Source organism: Microtus ochrogaster, chromosome 19 (assembly GCF_000317375.1).
Source record: "Microtus ochrogaster isolate Prairie Vole_2 chromosome 19, MicOch1.0, whole genome shotgun sequence".
In the NCBI taxonomy this organism is placed as follows: domain Eukaryota; kingdom Metazoa; phylum Chordata; class Mammalia; order Rodentia; family Cricetidae; genus Microtus; species Microtus ochrogaster.
The window spans coordinates 27,446,280-27,470,315 of NC_022021.1; the positions used below are offsets into that span (position 1 = coordinate 27,446,280).

At 42.9% G+C, this 24,036-nt stretch overlaps 1 protein-coding gene across 1 annotated transcript in view; it reads right to left on the bottom strand.

Annotated features, from left to right (window-relative positions):
• Window positions 1–24,036, bottom strand: part of Osmr (oncostatin M receptor) — a 51,025-nt gene that overhangs the window by 19,206 nt on the left and 7,783 nt on the right. The window contains exons 2-10 of the mRNA XM_005356594.3: window positions 23,346–23,515; window positions 20,813–20,897; window positions 14,187–14,356; window positions 9,329–9,500; window positions 6,366–6,644; window positions 4,896–5,031; window positions 4,067–4,218; window positions 2,282–2,424; window positions 1,584–1,737 (exon numbers count right to left, since the gene is read on the bottom strand). Of these exons, the coding sequence (XP_005356651.1) occupies window positions 1,584–1,737; window positions 2,282–2,424; window positions 4,067–4,218; window positions 4,896–5,031; window positions 6,366–6,644; window positions 9,329–9,500; window positions 14,187–14,356; window positions 20,813–20,885 (1,279 nt within the window). The 5' untranslated portion in view covers window positions 20,886–20,897; window positions 23,346–23,515. The remainder of the gene's footprint in view (window positions 1–1,583; window positions 1,738–2,281; window positions 2,425–4,066; window positions 4,219–4,895; window positions 5,032–6,365; window positions 6,645–9,328; window positions 9,501–14,186; window positions 14,357–20,812; window positions 20,898–23,345; window positions 23,516–24,036) is intronic.

The window sequence follows — 24,036 nt, forward strand, 5'->3', positions numbered from 1 at the left end:
GATCATCTATCTATATATCATCTATCTATGTATCTATCAGCCATCTATCTGTATATTTTTTTAGTGCTAGAGATTGAACCCAGGTCCTTGAGCATTCTGGGCAAGAGTTATACTACTGAGCTACACTCCCCCAGTCAGATGAACCAGTGTCTTAACCCAAGAACACTCTGGGTACCTCCCTTTAAAACTATTTGGGGGCAGATTTAATGTACATAAAACAGTAGGTAAATGCATAGAAAGGTAACTAGGTGTCATGCCCACTCCAACTATTTTATATACATTTGCTCATCTGATTTCCTGTAGTGTAGGTGTTCTTATTCACTCCATTCTCCCAATAAGGGAAATGAGGATCAGAGAGACTAAGCTAACTGCTCAAAATCTGCAGAAATGGGGGTGAAGCCACTGGAACTTATGACTGACATGTTCTCAGCCATGCCATTATTCAAGAAACCGATGGTCACTTTCAGGTTTAAGTCGCAGGCTTAACAAAGTTCAACAAAGATGCTCATAAGCATGTCTTTATGATAGAAAATAATAATACCGGTGTGATTAACTTTAAAGCTTTAACGAAATGCATCTTTCATTGTTGCCTTTTACTATTAAAGAATGGATGGACGTGCTACCAAGATGGCTATGTAGTTTTTAGTTCCCAGTTCATTTTGCTTGATACATGCATCACACTGTGTATTCTACAAAGAACCAAAATTTCCGTTGTGTTTTTGTGGTCATACTTGGACATAAATGGGAGAACTGACCAATAATCAAAGAGGACATGCAGGCTTCCTCCGCTACAAGGGCTGCCAGGAATACTGCTGAGAGCAGATATTGGCCCTTGGCACCTTTTTAGCTCGTTCATGGAGACTCATAGGTATGGGTGGCTCCGTTCTCCAGTGAGGCCCTAAAGGCACAACTCATACTCAAATGCGTTCTCAAGACATCTCTACAATTAGCCTGTGAATGGGCTGGAATCCAGTCTCAGCTGAGTTGGGAAGGAAAACTACAGCTACTCTCATTGAACATCAACTTTTTCAAGGAAATTCTTCCTCAACCTTTTGTCTATGTGTAACATGGTCATGTTACATCAATTGTCATACATTCATAAATTTTAGCAAAATGAAGCTGTTTCATCTTTTTTTTGTTTCCTCTTTTTTATGTTCTTTATTTTTATGTTTGAGGGGACAGTGATGTGATGCAAAATATCTTTATGAAAGAAGGGCCATATTGGGACACAGAGCACAAAAATCTATCTCTATTAGAAAACTATGGTTGACTGCAATCAGCAATCAGATCATTGTTTCATTTACTTCCTGATACCTCATACAAAACTTCAAGATAAGATCCATAGTCAAATCCAGTGTGAGACCCGGAATAGCAAAGAAACCACTTGAGAAAGCGTACACTAGAAATAACATTGTTATCAAATGCCTCTGCTCCTTACGCATTTAATCTGGCTTTAGAGTATGACTTTCCCTTTCCTTCAATACTTTCTCAGCATTCGGTACAAATGAGGGAGCTGAATGAAGCTGACCCAAGCATATCGTGAGATTTAGTCTGTGAGTTCCATGTCGGGGAGCCCCACGTACCAGCCTCGGGTGTGGTGAACGCCTTTTGAGCCCAGTCACTCCATTTCCAGAAGTGGTTGGCATCCGCACAGCACACACGAGCCTTGTACTCTGTGTCCGGCTCCAGATCACTGAAGAGGTAGTTCCCACTCACGTGGACAGAAACATTGGGTGCCTGCATCAAGAAGACAAGGGAAAAACAAAGGCTATGTGTGCATTTGTGTTGCAAAGCCAAATCAGAAGGGTGGCGTCTCTGCTTTGAAGCAAGACTGGGTCTTCTCCAAGGTGAAGGCTTTTTTCCCATTTCAGGACCCCTTTCAACAGATAATCCACACTATGAACTAATGTTGAAATAAAGGCCTGACTGATTGATTTTTCTTATTTTTAGGTTGTTCTTTTTCGCCTTGGGTAAGGTCTTGTAATGTAGCCCTGGCTAGCGTGGAACTCACTGTATACATTAGGCTGGCCTCCAACTTGTAGTAATCCTCCTGCCTCTGTCTCTCAAAGCTAAGATTACAGGTGTGCCCAGTATGTTTGGCCTGAAATAAGACACGTTTGTTTGTATTTTGGCTGTTCTCACAGACGGAGTCTCATTATGTAAACTAAAGCTAGCTTTAAACTTGTGATCTCCCAGTTAGCCTCCTGAATGCTAGGATTCCAGGTGTGTGACACCCAAGGTTAAAATTTTTTTAAAACAGGAAACAACGGAATCTTCTTACGTGTATCACTTCTCTTTCGTGCTGGAGTTCAAGCTGACACAGGAGCATGTAGTTGTCCCCACGGGAGTACACCTTCCAGGTCATGTTGGCTTCTGTAGCACTTAGTGTTTCAAGGGTGACATCATGGGGAGGCTTTTGATGAACTGTTAACAAGAGAAAAAGGAACAAACAAAAAAAGAGAATTCAAGCAGATCCAAACCAGAGTTCAGTAAGTAGGCAATTCATTTCATCTCTTGTCTGGTCACCAGTACTTTTTGTTTATGTTTAAGAAAAGAGAAACAACGCTGGGCTTGCTGACAGAATGTAGTGTATCCAGTATGCAATCCTTTTCACTCACTAATGGCCTTATGTATGTTATATTGTAGTAGACATGGAGGTAAAATACAAAAAGTAACCATGTGTAGACTCTTAAAATTAAATATGATCCGTAAGGTTATGGAGGAAGAGTCAAAATTTAAAGAAGACAGCCAATGGAGGAAGGTTATAATGCAGCCTGAGTCTAACTAAAATAATATTAACAGTGTCAAGGAAACAACCCTAAACAATCCAATCTACAAAACATCCCAGAGTGATATCACCAAATTGCCAAGGGAAACGATCATCAACAGATGTCGCCAGTGACCTATAGGATACATCTGCTACACAAGAGTTTGAAACTGGTCCATGAGCCAGGGCCAAACAGACGAAATGCGTAGACGGAGAACAGTTCTCAGCAGAGAAACTGAAACTAATAAGGGGGGAAAGAAAGGGGGAAGAGTGTGCAGATTGAAAGGCAAACTAGATAGTTACTGCAGAAAGGAAATAAAGAATTAACTTAAAGTTTTAGAGCTGGAAAGTACAGTATGGAAAAAGACCAAACTACATGTCGCAGTGATGGTTACATGGTCTGTCCCTGCCTTCCTTTCTTACTATATGAGGATAGGGGTGGGAACTGGGGCTGGGGCTGAAAACTGCCCCATGGTCTATTTGCCACAGGGAAGAGTGATTAATTACAATTCTCTGGAGTTTCTCGGTCTCTATCCTCAGATTTTTCTCACTTTAGGATTTGAGCTACACATAGTTTAAAGCAACAGACAATTTTGGCTAAAGAAGGACAGAGAGAGAGAGGTTCTGGAATAGACTGTGCAGTAAGTATACGTCGGAATGCTAGTTTTCAAGTTTGTTAGAGAGCTCAGTGAGACTTGAGATAAGATCAAGACAGGAGCTCGAGAACGCACGCATCCATGAGGGTAAATGTGAGCGAACAGAAGAACAGAAGGGGTTTGATCAGGGGTGTCCTTCTGTATGCTGCAAACGTGTGTTGCTGATATTGGTTGATGATGGCAGAAAATAGGCAGGAAATCAAAACAAAGATGCGGAGAAAGGGAAGGCTGCGTCAAAGAGATGTCATGTAGCCACCAGAGAAGAGAGACGCCAGCAGCAGCTTAAGGAGAAACATGCCAGAGGTAATGGCACAGCCTTGTGGTGATATATGGGGGCAGTAGAAATGGTCTAATTTATAAGAGAGAGTTAGGCAAAAATAGCCTGAGCTATTGGCCAAATATAATTAATTAAATTACAATTAATATTAAGCTCTGAGTGGTTATCTTATAAGCAACTGTAGGACTTGCGGGCAGAGAGAAACAGGTTCAGTGTGACCGCGCGAGACAGAAAAAAGTCTCCCTTTACGAAAATTAGCTTTCCAATGGTTGTGAACTAGGCCAGGATCTACAATGTATTCACTGGCTCTCGCAGTATAAAATACCATGCTAATGGCCATCATGGGCCACGGCATCGCAGTCTCACCTCTATGGGTCAGATTAAAAATTAGGTTGACACTTCTTTTTCTTAGGTTGTTTTTGGCTGTGAGTGTAAAGTTATATGTTTCCTGTGAATCTTCGGTGATTTGCCAGGTATGCGAGTTTCTGTGGTCAGAAAGCTCCTGTCTCCCAGAGAACCTTGAAAAATGGAACAAAACAAGACAGCAAAGACAGGGTTTAAACATTTCCATCAAAGTAGATGTATACTGATCCCTTGGAATTTTCCGTCACCAATATATGAAACATTTCAAAGAATAAATAAATACATTTTTATGTATTTATTTTTCAATCAAAAAATAAAAACATTTCAATGAATTTTCTGTATGTGATGAAATTTTCTTGTGGGTGGTATAGACATCAATTAATCTAGTTGAATATTCTTAACAATTTAGAAAAATTAGGGAAAGTTATATCAACAGATAAGACTATTTTATTACAAAGATACACAATCAACTATTATTATTTTTATTGTACATGTTCTTTCCGAACAATCAGGTAAAAGGTCCTACACCTCTGCAGACAATGAAAGATTTTCTTGTGATTCCAGCAAGCGGTTCTGAAATATTTGGACACATTTTCTGCAATGTCTGGGTATAGCTCTCCTTGTGTCCCATGTGTTTTTTGTGAAGTGGAGTTGGACTTTTTCTACAGACACTTTAGTATAAGTTTAACTATCCAGGGTAGGAGAAAGAAGGCAATCCAGAGCAAAGAAGACACATTCAATAGTACGTGTCTCTTCTCTAAGTGAGAACCACTTGCCATGTGTTGATTAAACAAGGAAGAACCTGCAGATGATGTAACTAGAGCAGACTCACGATTCATATAAACTGTAGGTTTGAGACTCTTGTTGATCCCAAGCCAAAGCAGTGTCTACCCCGGGTTCCCACGAACATTTCAAAGTCTTAAAGTCTTGGGTTTCACAGGAAAAATTCTTGGGCTCCTCGAGTATTTCTGTCCATACAAAAGAGAAGATGAAAGATCTAATTAACCCCTTTCATTATATGGCAAGTCAAAAGGAGGTTCTGCTTGGGGTCTTAACACACAGTCCCTCAAACCAAGAAGGAATCAGGAGGTGGAAGTAGTAGACCAAAGCCTCAAAGAGGCTCATTTCAGGAGCTTCCCCATGCTATACTCCCCCATTCTGGGGTACCTTGGGGATGAGTAGTCAAAATAGCGTATGGGATTGGCAACTCTGTCTATCTGAAAACGGGTTTGGAACTCCATTTTGATTCTGTGGCTTGCATTAAACCCTAGGGCTGCCAGCTAGACTGTGAACTGGTTCAGTTCTGCAGTGGGGAGCAGAAAGTCCCAGGCAGGGCAAAGCTCCTTGAGATGTGAAGCCTTTTCTGTTCCCAGGGCCTACAGTAAGGGATCAGATGATGGAAGCATCCAGGACTGGAAGTGCCTTCTTTGTCAATAGAGAGAGAGATGCTTCCTATGGTTTAGAGTGACGGAAACTTGAGTGTAGACGTAGAAGGTTATAGCACAGGCACATTGCAGCCTACAGAAAAGTCTGCATGCTCCCACCCCACTGAGACAGGCCAAGGAGTTAATTTTCCATTCAGTTAAGAAGACAAATGGCCACTGTTGTTGAGCTAATACGCCAGGGCTAGAATCCGCCCATATTCATAGATTCTCTAAACCGTCACTATGCCTATTCACGGAAATGACCAAGAGAACAGGCCTAGCCCGTAGACGGGGTCAGCATAGGTCTTTGCACTTCTGGGCACCACCCTTCCGTGATTGGCTGGCCTGCAGCACCACCCCTCTCTCCATGATTCAGACAGAATTCCAGGTCATCTGGGTTGAGGGAAAGAATATTTTCTCAGAGGAACAGGTCATATCCTGAAATCACTTTCCTTTAATACTGTTGGTTCTAGGAATAAAACTGTTAGCAATAAAATAAGAACAATAGAAAACCCTGGGAGTATGGCTTTGGGTATTATTTTCAAAAACTCTTTTGGACGACTTGTAAAGGTGAAGAAAACTAAAACCACATGTGAACATATTTCTTTGCCTTCTGGTACATGAGATCCAAGGTGTACCATAGGAAATAAAAAAGAAGGAGACCTCGCATGCTAATACAGTTGTTCTCAACCTGTGGGTCAAGATGCCCTGCATATCCTGCATATATCAGATATCCTGCACATCAGGTATTTACATTACAATACAGCTACAAAGTAGCAAAGAAATAATTTAATGGCTGGGAGTGACGACAACATGAGGAACTGTATTAAAGGGTCACAGCATTAGGAGGGTTGAGACCCACTATTGTTAATACTTACTTGAGACAAAGAGAACAGTACCAAGCAGTTTTTTAGTAGCATTCATGGCTTGACAATTGATGTTTGTCCCTCTGATGTTATGGAAAACAACGTTATTCAACTTCATTAATGAGACGTGTGAATCAAGTTGTTCTCTATGGATTGGCTTTTCTTGCAACTTACAGGATATATTATATACATACTGTCCATACATCAAACACATGGTGACATTGGAGCCTTCTTCCAACAGTTTGTCTTCGGGAAATATTAAGAACGTGTTAGGTCCAACTGAAACTTGTACTGCAAGAGAAAACGCCTCGGTTAGAGTCTTACTCAGATTTCAAGACAAATCCCCTCCTACTCCCTGTAGTTAATATAGTTTTATTCTACTTTCTTGGGAAAATAACAACCTAAGCTTCCACATGATTCCTGAATCTTTTGGGAGATCCAAACCAATCCTTTCCATCACATCACCCTTTGTCAGACTGTTCCAGCTAAAACAGCGTCACTATTGTCACTTCCGGTTACTGTGATGTTGCTGTTGTCTGCTGCTGCTCTCTGTAGAGCCTCCGTCACGCAGGAGGCGCAACATGAAGCATTCAGATTCCTTAACTCATCCTCAGAACTTCTCAACAGTGGAGTAAGCAGGAACTCTGAGCTAAGTTTGTTCAGCTTGTCATTAGTAAGGCCTTATTCAGATCTCCTGGGCCTCTGTGAGTGTCAACTTGAGATTCAGAATCTTGGGAGATGAGTCTCTGGGCAGGTCTATGAGTGATCACATTGATTAGGTTAATCAAGGTTAGGAGATGTTGTCCCTGTGGGCGGCAGCAGTCCCTGGCTGGGATCCTGGACCATGTGAAGAGGAGAATGTAAGCTGAGCGCTGGCGTGGCTGTTTCCTGATTGTCAGTGAGATGTGATCGGCTGCTGCAAGCCTTTCCCAACCTGGCCATTCATGCCATCACAGACTGCACCCCTGAACTGAGAGCCACACAGTCTCCCTTGAACTGCCTAAACACAACTAAAGCTTGCCCAGCCCCTAAGCCATGTCTGTCTCCATCGTGCAGAATCACTCCCTCCCCCTTCCCAGAGATGTTGTTCCCTCAATTTCATCCCCTTCTGCTCCAATCTTTTCTTCCCTGTGACCTCAGGCATGTCAAAATCCTTAGGAAGCTCCCTCTCTGAAGGAACTTCCTTCCTCCCTGTCACCACCTTCTCCAGAGTCATTTCTCCCTCAGGCTTTCCTACTTCTATCTCCAGGCTGACGTAGCCTGGCTGGTCACCTGTCGGGCCACTAGATATTGCTGTCACCGATTTCACCTGTGACAAGTGCCCTGGGCATAGCTTTTCTGAGGGCTTTTAAGACCTCTTGATGATTCTGCTGAACAGCTATGGGTGAAAAACAGCCCTCTGAGGGATCTGAGGGTCAGGTTTTCATTTATTCTTATATAAATTTTATGGTTACAGTTTTAAGAAGTCTAGTCCATCATACCAGAGTTGTTTATAATACACTTATTTCTTTTTCTCTTGCTGTTGTTAGCTTGTTCTGAGGTGAGATCTCATTATGTATTCTTGGTCAGCCTTGAACTCACTATACAGTACATTCAATTTATTCAGTGAGTTTATGTACACCTCTGACTCATTTACTGAGCAGTGATTATGTGCTTACATGCATGGCTTTTTATTTTTACTATTCTCCCGCATTTCTATTTTCTTTCTGCACATATATACATATATGTACATACACATATATACATATATGCATATATATACACAACAACACATATATACATTCACATGCATATGTACACAGACATATATTTATGTGTACATATGCATGTGTATGTATGTATGTGTATGTATATGTATATATATATGTGTGTGTGTGTGTGTGTGTGTATAATCTCTCAGTGGTAATAAACAGTTGTGAAGTACAAGGCTTATGTAGGTTCTTTACTTTCCCTGGTCCTCATTTTCTATATCTGTTAAGTGGGAATGAAAACAAAGCCTATTTCTTAGGGTTAAAGTGATAACTAAACCAGTGTCTAAAGTTTAAAATGGCAGAATGTATACTTCATTTTATTACTATCAATGGGTGCATTAAGTTATTCCTGGGTTAATAAGTTGCTAGTTTCAGTTAATAAATTTGCACCAAAGCTTGGCAAAGGAATGATTATATTAGTATAATTTCATATACTATGTCAGGACATATAGTGAGGAAAAAAGATACTATTGCTGTAGAGCTGGCCTGCAGCCAAGTGGAACATGAGAAGCTATGGTAAAATCCAGTCTAAATTTGACCTACAACAATGTTCAGTGATCAAAATTAAAGGATACTTAAAGTTATTTGTCTACAATTCTATCACTGTAGTGAAAAGCTGATTTCCTTCTCTCCGTATTGCTCCCTGCCTCTAAATTGAGAATCGGCAAACCACAGTCCATGAGCCAAGTCAAGCCTACCATCTCTTTTGTAAGTAAAGTTTTATTGACACACAACTGCCATCATTTGTTCATACATTGTCTAAGGCTGCTTTCTGAAGACTTAAGTGCAATAGTCTCCAAAGAAACTGTTGGGCCCTTTACAGAAACATCTAAAATACCTGTTCCAGATATATGTGTGTGTGCATATATATGTATATATAGATAGATATACACATATCTATATATATATGTACTGCTTTAATAAAAATGCACATGCAAATCTAAAGTAAACATATTTTTGCATATTTGGAAAATGAATACAAAATTATCTGAATCATATAATTAAATCAATGAAGGTATTTGAGGTAAGACTTCAGATATCTAGAGCTCCATGGGAAATTTCAAAACCACTTTTTAGTTCTATTATGACCGAATGAAAATAATGACAGTGTCTACTCAGGGCTTTCAAAGGGAATGGGACATACTACAGTTGACTACTGACCCCTGAGTTATACTGACTCTGGATATTCCTGTGACCACTTCATGTATCCACTTCACTTCTTACCACTAACTTCTTCCCAGGGAGTCCAGCTGCTCCAGGAACGCTGCAGAGGGTACTTGGCATCATCTACCATTGTCCTTATTCGGATGAAATGTGCTACACATTCCAAAGGGATCTCAGACTTCCAGTTCCAGTGCAGAACTTGGTTCCACTTCACAGGGGCGCTGTAATTCTCCTAAAAATAAAGGAAATGTCTGGAGACACACAGTCATTACATCCTGGAAAATAGGCCAACCTGAATTATTCCAAAGGTCAAGCTCCTACCCCACTTTGACTCCACCATGCTGCTAAGCCAAGTCCACTCCTAGTTCATCACTAATTAATCAGTAAATCCTAGTTCATCACTCCCTTGCTCTGAGGTCTAAGCCCTGGAAGCTATGATCTCATGTCTCCTCAATCCTCATGACTGTCACATTGCCCAGAGGCCTGGGCAGATCAAGTGAGAGAAAAGAGAAGCCATTTAAGCCTTGAATCAAAGATTTGAGACAGATATTCAACCATGCTGGTTACTTAGACCCTGCTAAGAAAATTCTAGAAATCTAATTAATTGCATGGTTCTTTTAGAAGTAAGTAGTATATATATATTGGTATTTTTAAATATTCATTTTAGCCAGGGTTAGAGCAGACTAGCTAAAGTTGAGAAAACAGGGTAATCTTTCATGACACCCTGGGAACACCAAGATCTCCAGAAGTGGTCCTTGTTTTTCTCTCTTGTCTTCTCAAATGTGGCAGTCAGATGGACCACATCTCTCCAAGAAACCCCCTTTGTCAGAACCTTAGGCCCTACAGTAACCAATAAGACAACGTTCCTCATACTGTTCTCTGAGGACCCTACTCAAGGTGAACTGAATCTTTCTAAGATGTTGGCATCTCTAGTCTCAAATTTGTTCAACTTCAATGGTGCCATGACATCTTTCTCTACCTTGCAAGGTTCCCACAGTCTGGTTTCACTGGTTTGAAGGTATGTTCTCTCTGGACCCAATAGTCTGCCTAATACTTTTGTAGGTTTTTCTGGCATTTCAGTATCTGCTCAGGAGGCATTGCTGGCTTAGTGTCCTCCACTTCCCTCTGCATTAGGAATCAGCTGCGTTATTGAAGCCCAGGTCATACTCCATCTCCTTCCTGAAAGCCTTCTTAAAATATCTCCGTGCTGTAGATGGAACCCAGGGCCTCACCCATGGGTGGGTAGGGAGGACTCTGCATAGCTGCACCTCAAGTGACTGTGAGAATTTTCTGCTCTTTTATTTAATTTTTTCCCATCTCCAAATACCACAAAGCCTTCCTGGAATTTACCTGTGACTCTGGTATGGGTCTAAGAGAGCAGAGATTATGTTTTCTTTTTCTCTGAGTCCCCCATAGCTTCAGGAACTCATTTTCTTTAGCGTGCCCCTCCAGCACCCCTGCCTTAACCCCAAGTCTGTGCTGGATAGTTTTACATCAGCTTGACACAAGCTAGAGTCATCTGAAAAAAGGGAACCTCAGTTGAGAAAATTGCTCCATAAGATCAGTCTGTAGGCAAGCCTGTAGGGTATCTTCTTAATTAGTGATTGATGGAGGTGGGTCCAGCCCACTGTGGGTGGTACTGTCCCTGGTCTGGTGGTCCTGGGATCAGTAAGAAAGAGAGCTGAACAAGCGGGTAAGCTGAACTCTACGGTCTCTACATCAGCTCCTGCCTCCAGGTTCCTACTCTGCATGAGTTCCTGTCCTGACTTCTTTTGATGATGGACTGTTAACTGTTACATGGAAGGGTAGCAAACAAAACCAAACACAATAAACAAAACTCTTTCCTCCCTAAGTTGCTTTGAGTCACAGTGTTTCATCACATCAATAGAAACCCTAACTAAGATGCAATCCTTACAGATCCTTGAATTTCCTGGGGAAGCCAGTGTGAGTCTGTACCGTGTACCTTAGCACAAATGGCAAGTCCTCAGGATGTGGACCCAGTAGCCACACGCCATGCTTGTAGGCCACAGCTCTTACATCTTTACCCTGTTTAGATCACCAATCTTAAATCATGGAGACAACAGATTCACACCGCCGGGGAACAAGAACACTGTGATCCACCTGGGTACATTTAATTGTACTCTATACAGAACAGATTCTTTAAAAGTGTTACTATTTTATGTCGCTTTATTATTTTGCTTTGTCCTTAGATGACAAAATATATTTTTGTCTGCCTATTTTGATATCCTGATTCATGAAACTTTCGTTATTTAATGAATACCCTTAAGACATCGTATTTGAATATCGTTAAATATAAACACTAGACAACAAAAGAGAAAAGAAAACTAAACTAGGCAATAATAGTAAACTCATTATGCGGTCAGCAGGCCACAGAGTTGGGGTTCCCCTGTGGCTCTCCCTACAGCCACCCATTCCTGCCCTGGTACTCCCCGGCAGCCAACTCTCACGTCTTGCCACACCCCTTCTTCTTACTGCTCTTGAGGTAAACACATCTGATCATTCTCCCCATGGCCCTGGGTGGTCTTGTCCTGCACCTGCCTGCCCCAATCTGTCTCCACGTGCTCTAAGCCCACACACTGCATCCTGCTTTCAAATCTGATCGCTAACCCACACCCTTTCTGAAGGCCTCTGATCGCTCCCGTTGGGTTTTCCCAGAGATTTTGTTCCCATCTTTTACACTAAATTAACTCCAACTTTTCTTTCAGATCTTGCATTGAAGAATCTTTTATTTAAACTGTGGGAGAAAATTAGGCCTGGTCCCAGTATTTACAAGTTACCCTTACATCCCCCACACTCTTAGAACATCCCATTGTGTGCTTGGCCTTTAAATCCCCACACCTTGCCCAAAGCCCGACGCAGACCCACAGCCCAACATTCTGAGCTAACTAATGTCATCACCTGATTAATATGCAGTGTGTCATGTTTTCCTAGACACTGTGTGGAGTCTCTCTAACCTCAGATTATGCTCTGCAATCTTTATAGCCTTGCCAAGGAAGAAGATAAACTTTGACTATGTCAGTCAAATTAGTGATTAAGAAATGTGATGAATTTGATTTCTTATTTTTTAGTCATTGAAGCGGCAATTTGAATACAGCCCTTGCAGGTACAGAAATTGGCAGACACACAGGCAAAGAAATGTATCTGAGGTCAATGACTCATGGCAGAAGCATGAATCCTACCCCTCGATGATTCCCACCCCTGGCATCTTTCCAAGCTTGAGATGCTATTCTGCCTTCTCTTGCTGTTGAAAAAGAAATACAGAAAATGTCCTAGAAGAAAAAGCAAAGTTTGGCCTGAGGCAGTGCCATGTAGTGTGGCTGTCTGCAAGGCTCTGTGTGGCCAGCACTGTCAGAGAAGTGTGCTGCTCTAGCTATGAGCATCTAGGTCGTCTGGCTTGTTGGAAGCACAGTGAACGATGACACTGGAAGCTGTTCTTCCTTAGCACAAGTAGAGATGGGGTTCCTAGCTTGCACTCCAAGGAACTGCCCAAGCAAAGAAGAACTTCCAGAAGGAAGGAAGATCTCATGTCCCTCCTCAACTTCAGGTACCAGAAGAGTCAGACAAGTCATAGCGTGTGAGCTGACATCACATATTCAACAGCGACCATTGTGGGAAACTGCCCTTTAAAAAGACAGCCAAGCAACAGACTTGCTATAAACCCAAGTGGACTGAGTCAGATTTTATTTACTTTAGGCTCCTTGCTCAGACCTCATATTTGGTAATGGATATGGGAAAGAACTGAAGACTTTAACATTAGTGACAGGGTTAACTGGAAGGACAGACATTCTTGATCCCTAAATGCCAGGCATTTGCTGCCTGAAAGAAAGGGGACCTCAGTGGGGCTGATGGGTCCTCATCCCAGTCTTCTGTGTCCTTTACCTCCAGAAGATGTCTAAGATTGTCCTTGAACTTCTTATAACATCTAATAATACCTCTGACCAAAGTGCCCTTAGATGAGACTGTGTCGGACACAGTAGACACATCCATTACCTGAATCAAGATGAGTGAAAATCTACCCTCAAATAATTCAGAGCAGAAAAAAGTTGAAGATTTTCTTTCATTTGGTTTGATGCAAGGGTTCATGTAGTCCAAGTTGGCCTTGAACTTATTCTGTAGCACAGGGTGTCTTGAACTCCTGTTCCTCCAGCTTCCACCTCTCAAGAACGATTTCATCAATTAATTTTTCTATTAGCAAACCCACATTCCAGGAAACAGAGGACACTAAGTGATTGTCCAGTGCAGTCCATGGACACCTCCTGTGTTGGCCAGACAGTAAGTGCTAGGACTTGCTCCCCTGTGTCCTCAGCACAGGGTAAGTAAAAGGACCCCGATAATCCTCACTGTGAGAAAAGTTTCAGTAAGTCATTATATCTTATTCCGGACCATCTAGCTTTCCTGGTGATGCTGGGTGCACAGAGAAGAGAGGAGAGAGTGAGATAATTGATCTGCAACATGCAGACCCAGTATTTGCAGGGACAGACCCAGTGACTATATTGGGACAAACAGCAAAACAGACAGAATCTATTTTCTTAATTAATCCGTCAAACCCAATGTGACATATTACTTTGTTTTAACTCAGCGGTTCTCAATCTGGAGGGTCAAATGACCCTTTCACTGGTGTCGCCCAAGACCATCAGAAAACACAGATATTTGCATTACAATTCACAGCAGAAGTAAAATTACAGTCAGAAAGTAGCAATGAAAATGAATTTATGGTTAGGGCTCACCAAAACATGAGGAACCGCATTAAAGGGTTACAGCATGAGGAAGGCTGAGAACCACCTGTCTTAACTAAAAACGCAGGGATGCAATTGTTTAGGAAGCCTGTATTGAGAAGGAAATGTTGTGGAATAATAAGATTTCTTGAATGATATAAAAGACAAATCAAAATGCTTACCACCCAGATGATGTTGGATGTTTTCATTCTACTGATCTCTATTTGAAATACCATGTTTAATTCTTGATGAGTAAGGTTGGGGACAGTCCACTGTAAATTCACTTGCTGAAGTTTAGACTCAACAGTTACATTAAGTATCTCAGGTGTCAACTGGAAAGGCTCACCCAGCACTGAAAGACCAAACACAGATATAAAATAACCCTCAATGGGGGTACAATTGAATAGACACACACCCAAGAGAGACGCTGTTCCATGTGCTCCCCAGCGAGCTTTGGACAGTGTGTTTGCATATACGTTCTAGCATCAGGTACTGAGAGACTCTGAGAAGGCATTAGAAGTTACATCAGCAAAGGAAAAAATTAAGACCCCGAAGAAGCAGAAAACTTGCTCAGCAATGCACAGCATATTACCAAGCTGGTAAACAACTAGATAAATGTGTCTTTCCTGAGTAATCTAACTGATTTGAACTCATAATGGAAACAATACGATTTTTTAAAAAATATCTCATATTCTGATTTAATACTAAAAATCAGTTTTTGGAAACTTTGAGTTCCATGGCTTATTAGAAGGTTCCAGAGTGGAAGCGTATCACCTATATAGACACAGTTTCATGTATTTCAATGTGCTGAGCTTCAATATCTCCAGCAAGGGTTCGCTGAACTCTTTGGATGAGACAGCAATGATTATAGGTACTTAATAATAAACAAAACACTGGTGACAAGATTCCCCAAGCAGAGAAAGAGCCTAATTGGAGAGACACAACCCAATCATGGAAACAGTCGTGATTGTGAGCTTGGAGCACTGGAATGACTCCTCAAAGGAACAGAAATTCAAACACGGACAGATTCCTGCACATCATTGGTCCCTGGAAGTGCCCAGTCTCTTCCCTGACTATCGTTAAACCTTACATAGAACCACAGGCATAGCTTGTACACAGAGACATCAACTGCAATACACTCTGCGACAAGAGAGAAAGTGGGCCTAGATCTGCTTGGGTTACTGTCAGTTCCAGAGAATAAACTGTTGACTTTCACTTAAGAGAGGGAAACACCATAGAGAATTGAAAGGAATTATTTGTTGCTGATTCAACTGTTTCAACTGTTGGACCGAGGGGGTCTGAAATAAACTGGGGACAGGGTTTTGAAGCAATAAAGGCTCCCTTCATAAAACCAGCTGGTGTCCGCTGACCCATGTATAAGAGACATCTGCTTCTTGGCCTTCATTTCCCAAGTTTTTTAGAAATTGGTGACTTGAAAGCTTCTTGTATTTCATTTAAAAGGCAAGAAAGCTTCTAAGGGAGGAAGCTTTGGCAACTAAACACACACTTAGCATGGATAAGTGTAGTGATATTTCATTTGTATTTTAATAAATAAAACTTACTTGAAGATCAAAAAAGTAAAAAGCCACCCTGGCTAGCCCTGAAGACCAGGCAGCAGTAACACATACCTTTAATCCCAGTAGCCACACTAGCTTGCCGTAGAGACCAGGTGGTAGTGGTGCATGTCTTTAATACCAGAACCAGAGAGGAATATAAAAATGGGAGGAGACCGCTCTCACACACAGTCTCATTCAGAAATTCCTGGAGGCAGCATCGCTATTTCAGAGTGAGGTAGAGATAAGAGCCAGTGGCTGGCTGTTTGGCTTTTCTGACCTTTAAGTTGAACTCCAATTTCTGTCTCTCAGTTTTTATTAATCATTCTACAAATAAAGCCCCCAGTTCAGGTCCCCTGCAGTCTCTCCCTTCCACAAAGGGTTTCACTTATGTGAAACGTCCAGACTAGGTAAATCCATAGAAATAGTAAGTGGACTGGTAGTTGCCAACATTGGGAATCAAAGAATCAGGAACTTTAATATAATCGATATTAATGTTTCTAGTATCCAGAGGCTGTGTTTCTGGTCCCTAGCAGTATTAAGAAGCAAGGCTCCACCATTCATCCCCAATAGGCCAACCACATAAATGAATAACAGTATACAACAGAGAAAACAGTTTTATTTAGTGTGTCTGCATTGGGAAGAGAAACAAAGAGACCCAGTGACTCTCTAAGTCTTCCTTGAAGGGAAGTACAGGTTTAAATAGAAGGCAGGACCATGCATCGTCATCATTAAGCAACCCCAGTCAAAGTGTGGTCCTGTCCATCACTGTCTGCAGCTTGCCCGTTGAGGAATATTACTTTAACTATGTAAAGATGTGCTGCATTTGTTTCACCTTGCCTGCATAAGGCACCCGATTGGTCTAATAAGAAGCTGAAAGGCCAGTAGCTAGGCAGGAGAGGGATAGGCAGCACCGGAAGGCAGAAGGAATAAACAGGAGGAGGAATCTTGGCTCAAGAGAAGAACAAGAAGGAGGAGAAGAGAACGAGGGAGGAAGAGAGGCTGTGCCCAGGGCAAGAAGCCAGGCAACTGGCAGCCAGTCTGACATGAGAAGCAGCGAAAGTAAAATAGAAAGGAAGGAAGGAAGGAAGGAAGGAAGGATGGAAGGAAGGAAGGAAGGAAGGAAGGAAGGAAGGATGGAAGGAAGGAAGGACGGAAGGAAGGTGGAAAGTCCAGAGGCAAAAGGTAGATAAAGGGAAACAGGTTAATTTAAGTTAAAGAAAAAAAAGCTAGTCAGAAATGAGCCTAAGCTAGGCCAAGCCTTCATAACTAAGTCTCTGTGTCATGACTTGGGAGCTGGTTGTTGACCCAAAAGAAGAAACCTGGTACACCAGTCTCTCCTGCAAGGGAGTTGGGAAACCTCTTCTTGGGAAAAAGCTCCTCCTCTGGAAGACACTGGGCTTCAGCCTTTGCTGTCTTCTGTTCTCTGACTCCCAGGGAAATTCCAATTCCTTGGATGATAAATAATCTGACAGAATAAGGGAGGGGCACAAATTTAAAATATCTTCACTCCCACCAGGATGGTTACAGTAATATTATGAAATATTAAATGTCACTAGTGATTGACTCACCGTAACCATAAAGATAATTAATTTACTAATTAATTAATTTTAATTTATTAATTTAGTTTTATGTTATGTGACTGTTAACTCAATAAAAATTTTCATGATACATGGTAATGATAAAGAAACAATAAAAAGCTGAGCTTCTAGAATCCTGTCAACTCCATTGTCACTAAATTGTCAAACTTAAATCATGTGTTTTGATTTAAATTATTCCACACTGTGATGTGGGAGTCCCCTCTGTGTGCTATGGTTACCATTAATGAATAAAGAAACTGCCTATAGCAAGGCAGAACTTAGGTAGACAAGAAAAGCTAGGCTAAATGCTGGGAGAAAGAAGGACAGAGTCAGAGAGAAGCCATCGAACTGCCACCTGAAATAGAGGCTGGGAACTTTACCCGGTAAAGTGGTGACACACAGATTACTAGAAATAGAATAAATTAAGATGTAAGAGTTAGGCAATAAGAAGTTAGAGCTAATGGGCCAAGCAGTGATTTAAATAATACAGTTTTTCTGTGATTATTTCAGGTCTAAGCTAGCCGGGTGGCCGGGAACCAACAAGTGGCCCTCCTCCACCTACACTGTGGTTTGTGTGTGGTTTGAGTATCCAACAGAGATTCTCAGAAATATGGTTCTAGTGTGGGGATGGCCAAAGGTGGTAGACTATTAAGAAGTAGGGCCAAACTAACATGCTAGTGGAAGTCCGTAGCTGTCTGATCAGAGCTAAGGCCCACTCAAAGGCAGGGAAATCACACCTGGTTTTAGAAGGCTGCCTCCCAGGGCTACAGATACAATGCATCACAGTCCTGCCTCTACTTCCTCCCCCACTTCGGTGGGCTGTGTCTCACCCTTCCTTCAGCTGTCTTTTTCAAGTGTTTTGTCATGGGGACTTGAAAGTAAATAATTCCCATGTTCTCTCTCTGTCTGCCTAACCCATGGCTTCTCACCCTTGATGGCAGCAGGTTGTCAAAGGCTGCTTTTCTGCTGAGGGCTGTGGCTGAACCAAGAGTGTGACAAAGTCTTACTTAGCTCAGGGAAATCAAGATTAGCGACACACGGTGAGTATAGACATTCTACATTTGATCGACACACGAATGAGTCAGCTCCTGTCTCACCTTATTTCTGGAAGCTCTACCCAGATCTCCCATGTTGTTTCAACAAAGGGGAAGCTCCGGAAATTAGCCTACATTATCAGCAAATGTGGAACAACTCGGGTACTTGAGTAACGTCAGTGAGAAGTAATGGGGGGGAAGAGGAACTAAAACTCCGAGGTGAAGCCAGGCAGGTCAAAGCGACCATGGAGATTAATAAATCCAGTCTCGCTGACATTTCACAGAAGCTAGCTGAGGTTAAAAGTGGAGGTGGATGCCTGTGCCAAGGCTCAAACCAGACCAGACCCAGGAATTTTGGCTCCCAGGCCCACTCCCATGTCATGACATGGGAGTGTGGCTCAGACCATTGGAGACTCCATTCTGGGCTTAGTCACAAACACAGTCCCATTTTCCCCATGGTTTCCCTGACCAGCCCTAACACTTCTGGAGGAAATACTGTGTGGTTAATTCCCAGAAAGAGATATCATGTAATAGTTCTTAAAACAACATGATTCCAGAAACATCTAATATCAGAAGGAAACATTCGTCCATGGCTTAAATTAAAAAAAAAAAAAACCCGGAGACAGATTTTTCTTTGTTTGTATATATGCATATGTGCATTTATGCTTTTCTCTGTACAACATTATTTAACCTTTTTTACAGCGTAGATTGGAGGAGAGCAATGTGGCTCTGTGAGACAAGGAGCTTGCGGCCAAGCCTGATATCCTGAGTTCTATCCCTGGAACCCACATGGTGGAGGGAGAGACAGAGTCACACAATCTGTCTTCTGTCCTCCACACATGGATTGTGACATGCATATGCAAATAACTCCTATATGCGTGTGCACATGTGCATGCGTGCACACACATAGACACACATGTACTCCTCAATAAATGCAAAAAAATTAAAATCTCCACATATTTACAATTTTTCTTATGTATAACCTCAAAGAGAGAAGAACATGTCAGAATGCTGTGGTCAACTCCTCTGGCTGATGGAAACATGGTTGGAGCTAACTGAAGGGTCTTACCTATGTCCTGTTGCTTGGAAGAAGTTGGTTCAGGCTGTGTGAAATGCAGGCTCTGACCTGAGCCTAGTTAGTTGACTGAGTGGTGTCTTCACTAGCGTGAGTGGAGGTGTAGGGGGCAGTAGACACTAAAGAAAATCCCCACAGCTCTGACGAAGGCAGAGATCTACCTGTTTTGTAAAGAAAGTTGGAGGCAGAAATGGAAATCGGGTTGCCAGGAACTTAGGGAAACAAGTTTGATCTAAACAATAGAAACGGAGCCGCAAAGGCTGACGTGAGAACAGTACATGTCACATGCAGAAGACACGCCATGTACAGTCGGGTCACATCGTGAGACTCTGCTGGGGGGAACAAACTGTGGCAAAAGTGTTGTGAACGCTGAAGGTGGGGGGTGCCTCACCATGAGGATGTGGTGTGTTAGGCTGTCTCGGAACCAGGGACTCTGACCTGAGCCTGGACATTCTCCATGCTCAGCCTCCCTAATCAGTTACAGTGTGCTTGACCCTTGACCCCAGGAGCAAGACAGACGGAGGGAGCTACACACGCCACCAGTGAGAGAGTCCCATCACCTGCCAGCTCAGCTTATATGGAAGAACTTCACTAACTGCTGTGTAAGACGCCAGGAGAAATAGCATATTCCCACAGGCTGACACCAAACCTGGCTCTAAACGACGAGAGGCAGAACTTGCGCCTATCAGCAGAACTGAAATATCCCTTTTCCTTTTCTTGCAGTTCTAAGGATAAATGAAGAATGCTATGCATATTCTTTGCAAATGTCATTTCTCCATGCACGGAATTATATCTGCGCTCTTTGTTAAAAAGCAAATACAGCAAAGAATAATACAGGAAGAAAAGAAATGCAAGGTTTTATACGATATGGACAAATGCAGGAGAAATTTATGAGCCAGTAGAAACTTTCTCAAGTCTAAGGATCTATGTTTAAGTGAGTTCAAAGTAATAAAGTATCCGCACACATTTGATAAAATATTCACACGCTTGCGCATTTACGGAGCTTACTTACTCTAAACTGCGGTCTTCTGGGGAGAGCTAATTGACAAACACTATTTCTCTGGCAGAAAGCAGATTTCAGTACTTCCGATATTACATACTTGAGAGAGTTCCTACTGCCTGCCAGGCTATGATTGCTTTTTAGTCATATTTTATAAGCCTGACAGCTCTCGGCAAGCGTGACTAAGGGGCATGGGAACTTGTTCTAACCCAGCCATGAGAACTGGTCTGGGCTGTTCCCATCTTGCCCAGCAGGGCTTGGAAAGAAACCCCCTGGCAACGGTCTCGATGAAACAGAGCAATCCCGAAGCTCTGTGATCTCAGATCCACTGACAACCACCCCAATGAGCAGAGCACGGAGCAGGAAACCAAGGCGAAGGAGTGGACTTACTAGTGGTACCCTCAGGATGAGGGAGGCCATGTCCAAGGCAATGTGGCTTCCAGAGATTTAACACATCTCATGTGAGCTAATCACCAACTCCGAGAGAAAAGAAATGGCTTAACTTTTCTCCAAAGCACCGGTTGGTTCATCCTTATATGTTCTTTACTTCTGTTTCGGCTTCTTACCTTCAGTTAGGGATGCTCTCAGGGGCAGCATTGCCAAGAGGAAGACTGGATGAAGAACCGCAGAGAAAGCCATTGGTCTGACTGTCTGAAAAAGATAAATTACAAGAAAGGGAATTTTTTTTTTTAATCTTTAACTCCTAGTTCGTTTCTCGTGCCAGCTGTGGTCGGGGATGGGACTAAAATCTCTCTTTTTTCTCCCCTTGGATTCATGTCCTCTGCCTTTGGAGCAAGAATTCACATTCCCTGTCTCACGAAATGCTCCTCAGGTCATAAGTGAGGCACAGCCAATAGAGACCTGTGTGAGCCTTGAAGACTTCCTCTGTGGTGGGTTTTTGAGGCATGGTGGCAAGCGCTCAGTGATCAGCCAATTGACTCATCCAAGCAAAGCCAACAAGGCAGAAAACCAAGTGAAAAATGAAAAAAAAAACAAACAAAGCAAACGCTGACTGAAAAGAACAAATATAATCTCAAAAGGGCTCGTGTGAGGGGCTAGAGAAATGCCTCAGAGGTTGGGAGCCCTTGTTGCCCTTGCAGATGGCCTGGGTTTCGTTTCTAGCACCCGCACTCGGTAGCTCAAAACCATCTGTAACTCCAGTTCTAGGGGTCCAACACCCTGTTCTGACCTCTGCGGACACATATGGTACACAGGTATATGTGCAGGCAAAAATAACTACACAAAAAGTAAAATAAGCAATTTATTAAAAATGTTAACCAATAAATTTAAAAAAAAAAACTGAATTCACCTCCTAAGCCATCTTTACTCTTCCCCTTTCCTCTCACTGAAATTCAACCTGGGAAAAGTTAGCATACTCTAGGCGATGGTCATTCTCGTTGTTCAATACTATTTCCGCTTTGTTGCAGTTCTGGCGGGTTTTTTTTTTCTTTTTAATTTTTTTTTTTTTTTGGTATTTTGCCTCTGAAAAGAATTGCAAATTGCAGCAGGCCAAACGAGTTCCACTGATTCATAAGATGATTTGAACGGAGGACAATCTGAGGGCAGAGAGAGGAAGGCTAGATGACCTCAAAACGGCCAATTCCTTCCTAATTTAATAGCAAACCCATTAGTCAGGGGAAGCATTAATCCTCACTTTTCTCTTCAGGACTCTGAGTCAGCAGGGAGACGTACAGAACGGTTCATAGAAAGCCCGTTTCTGCCCTTGTCCTGTTGCCCAGAGCTCACCCAGAGCTAGAAATTCTGGGAGTCTGCTTATGAGTTCCCACTGCCGCCGTCTCCGTTCATTTTCAAACAGGGTCTTACAGATAAGGGGCCACCACACAGACAAGAGGTGGCTAAAGCAAATGGCTCTATGGTGGTCACTGTGCCTGTGGTCAACCACGCCTGTGCGCTGAAGTCGTAGGCAGCCTTTCTGCACTGTTTTCTACTCTTGGCAAAACAACAATCCGTTCACACCTGATCTCTACTTAGAATTGCGTAGTCTGACTAAACGCCAGAGCCAGGGGGAGAACTAATTCCAGGAGAAGCCATGTGTGCGTGAGTGCGTGCGTGAGTGCGTGAGTGTGTGTGTGTGTGTGTGTGTGTGTGTGTGTGTGTGTGTGTGTACGCACCAAGAGAGCATAGGAAGAGACCCATTGGGAAGTGTCTACCATTCTGTTGAAAGTGACTGCAGCCTGGATCCAGGCACTTGCAAGTGTATCCTCCCACTAACTCTTGGGACACAAAGGGGCCACGGTGGGATAGAAATCTCATGCCACAGTCTGAAAGAAGAAGGCTCTGGAGCTGATGTGCACACCAAATGGTTTCTCTATGACTGGGCTATTAAAAATGTTTCTAAAGACATGACGCTACCTCAAGACGTTAAAATCATGGGCAGAGAATTGCTCAGAGAAAACCAGAAGTAATGGTAAGTAGAAATCAGGGGGTAAAGGTCACCAGGTAAGACGAATGGAAAACACAGCATTCACAGAAGGCCACAGTGTCGGAATCCCAGCAGGGTGTCAGCAGCTCCCACCCTCTGCTCTCTCATCCCTGTTGGACTGAGAAGCCCGAGAAAGAGCAACAGCAGGGCTTCTGATTTCTTGTTGTACCTGAGGCCCCCTGTCTCATACACACCAGACAGGTAGCGAAGGTGACCCAGAGGTCACTGCCCTCACCTGAGTTCAGTGGCTATTGTAATCTCCCTTTCTGCCATATCACCATCCTTTGGCTTTCCTCGGCCAGCCACTGTCTGACAATACAACTGGGAAAGTTCCAGAAACAATTAGAAAGTTTACATATTTTTATAAGTATTTATTTAGTGACTGTGTGCTGTGTTGTGTGTGTGTATGTATGCGCGTGTGTGTGTGTGTGTGTGTGTGTGTGTGTGTGTGCATACATGCTCACACTGTGGCTCCACCATGCAGACTCCCAAATCAAGCTCAGGTTTTTAGGCTTGGCAGCCAGGGCTCCTGCCCACTGAGCTATTGAGCTTCAGTTGGCTTCTACTTCAGACTGTTGTTACGCTTGCTCTGTCGCTGGGGCTGCGAGTGTCTTACTGTACAATCGTGCACAAGACAAGAAAACAACAGCACGTACAGAGTGTGGGTCCCCACTGCTTAGGGCTGTCTTCTGGGGATCTTAGGATGCGCTCTCTGCAGACATAGAGGACCCCTGCATGGTTTGCAGTGTCTTCCCTGGACGGCCACCATCAACCCGAGGACCACGGGCCGCAGGACTGTAAGTCTTCGCTGTTGCCTGGAATCCTCCTGGAAAAATCAATAAAGTTCTTGAAAACTGGCAGAAAGGGAGTTGGCAGCTGCAACATCTCAGCGGAGTGTTTCTTCAGAAACCACACAGGAATAATCATCCGACAGCCAGAGGCTAACAGTGTGTGGAGAAATGGACACCACTTACTTGCAAACCCTGGCGCACAGCCTTATGCAGGGTAATAGAGCCTTCCCCAGTTAGGCTAGCCTGCCAGTGCCAACTGTTTCTTGATGGGATCATGAAGATGGAGAGAACCCAGAAGATTCAAGGACCAAAAGGAGGCAGGTGCGGCTGAGGGGAGGGGAAGAGAGAGAGGAAGCCCAGGGATGAGACTGAGCATTTTTGGAGCATAGAGGAGAAAGAGTAGGCATTGTATTTGCAGAGCTTGAACTGCCGTGGAAAATCCCTGGAAAGATTTCACAGAGCTATCCTGAGATGATGCGCAGGGCACAGAGTTCAGAGATGCAGAAAGAAAGGGGGAAGCGGAAGTGGAAGGAGACGTGAAGCCGAAGTCAACAGT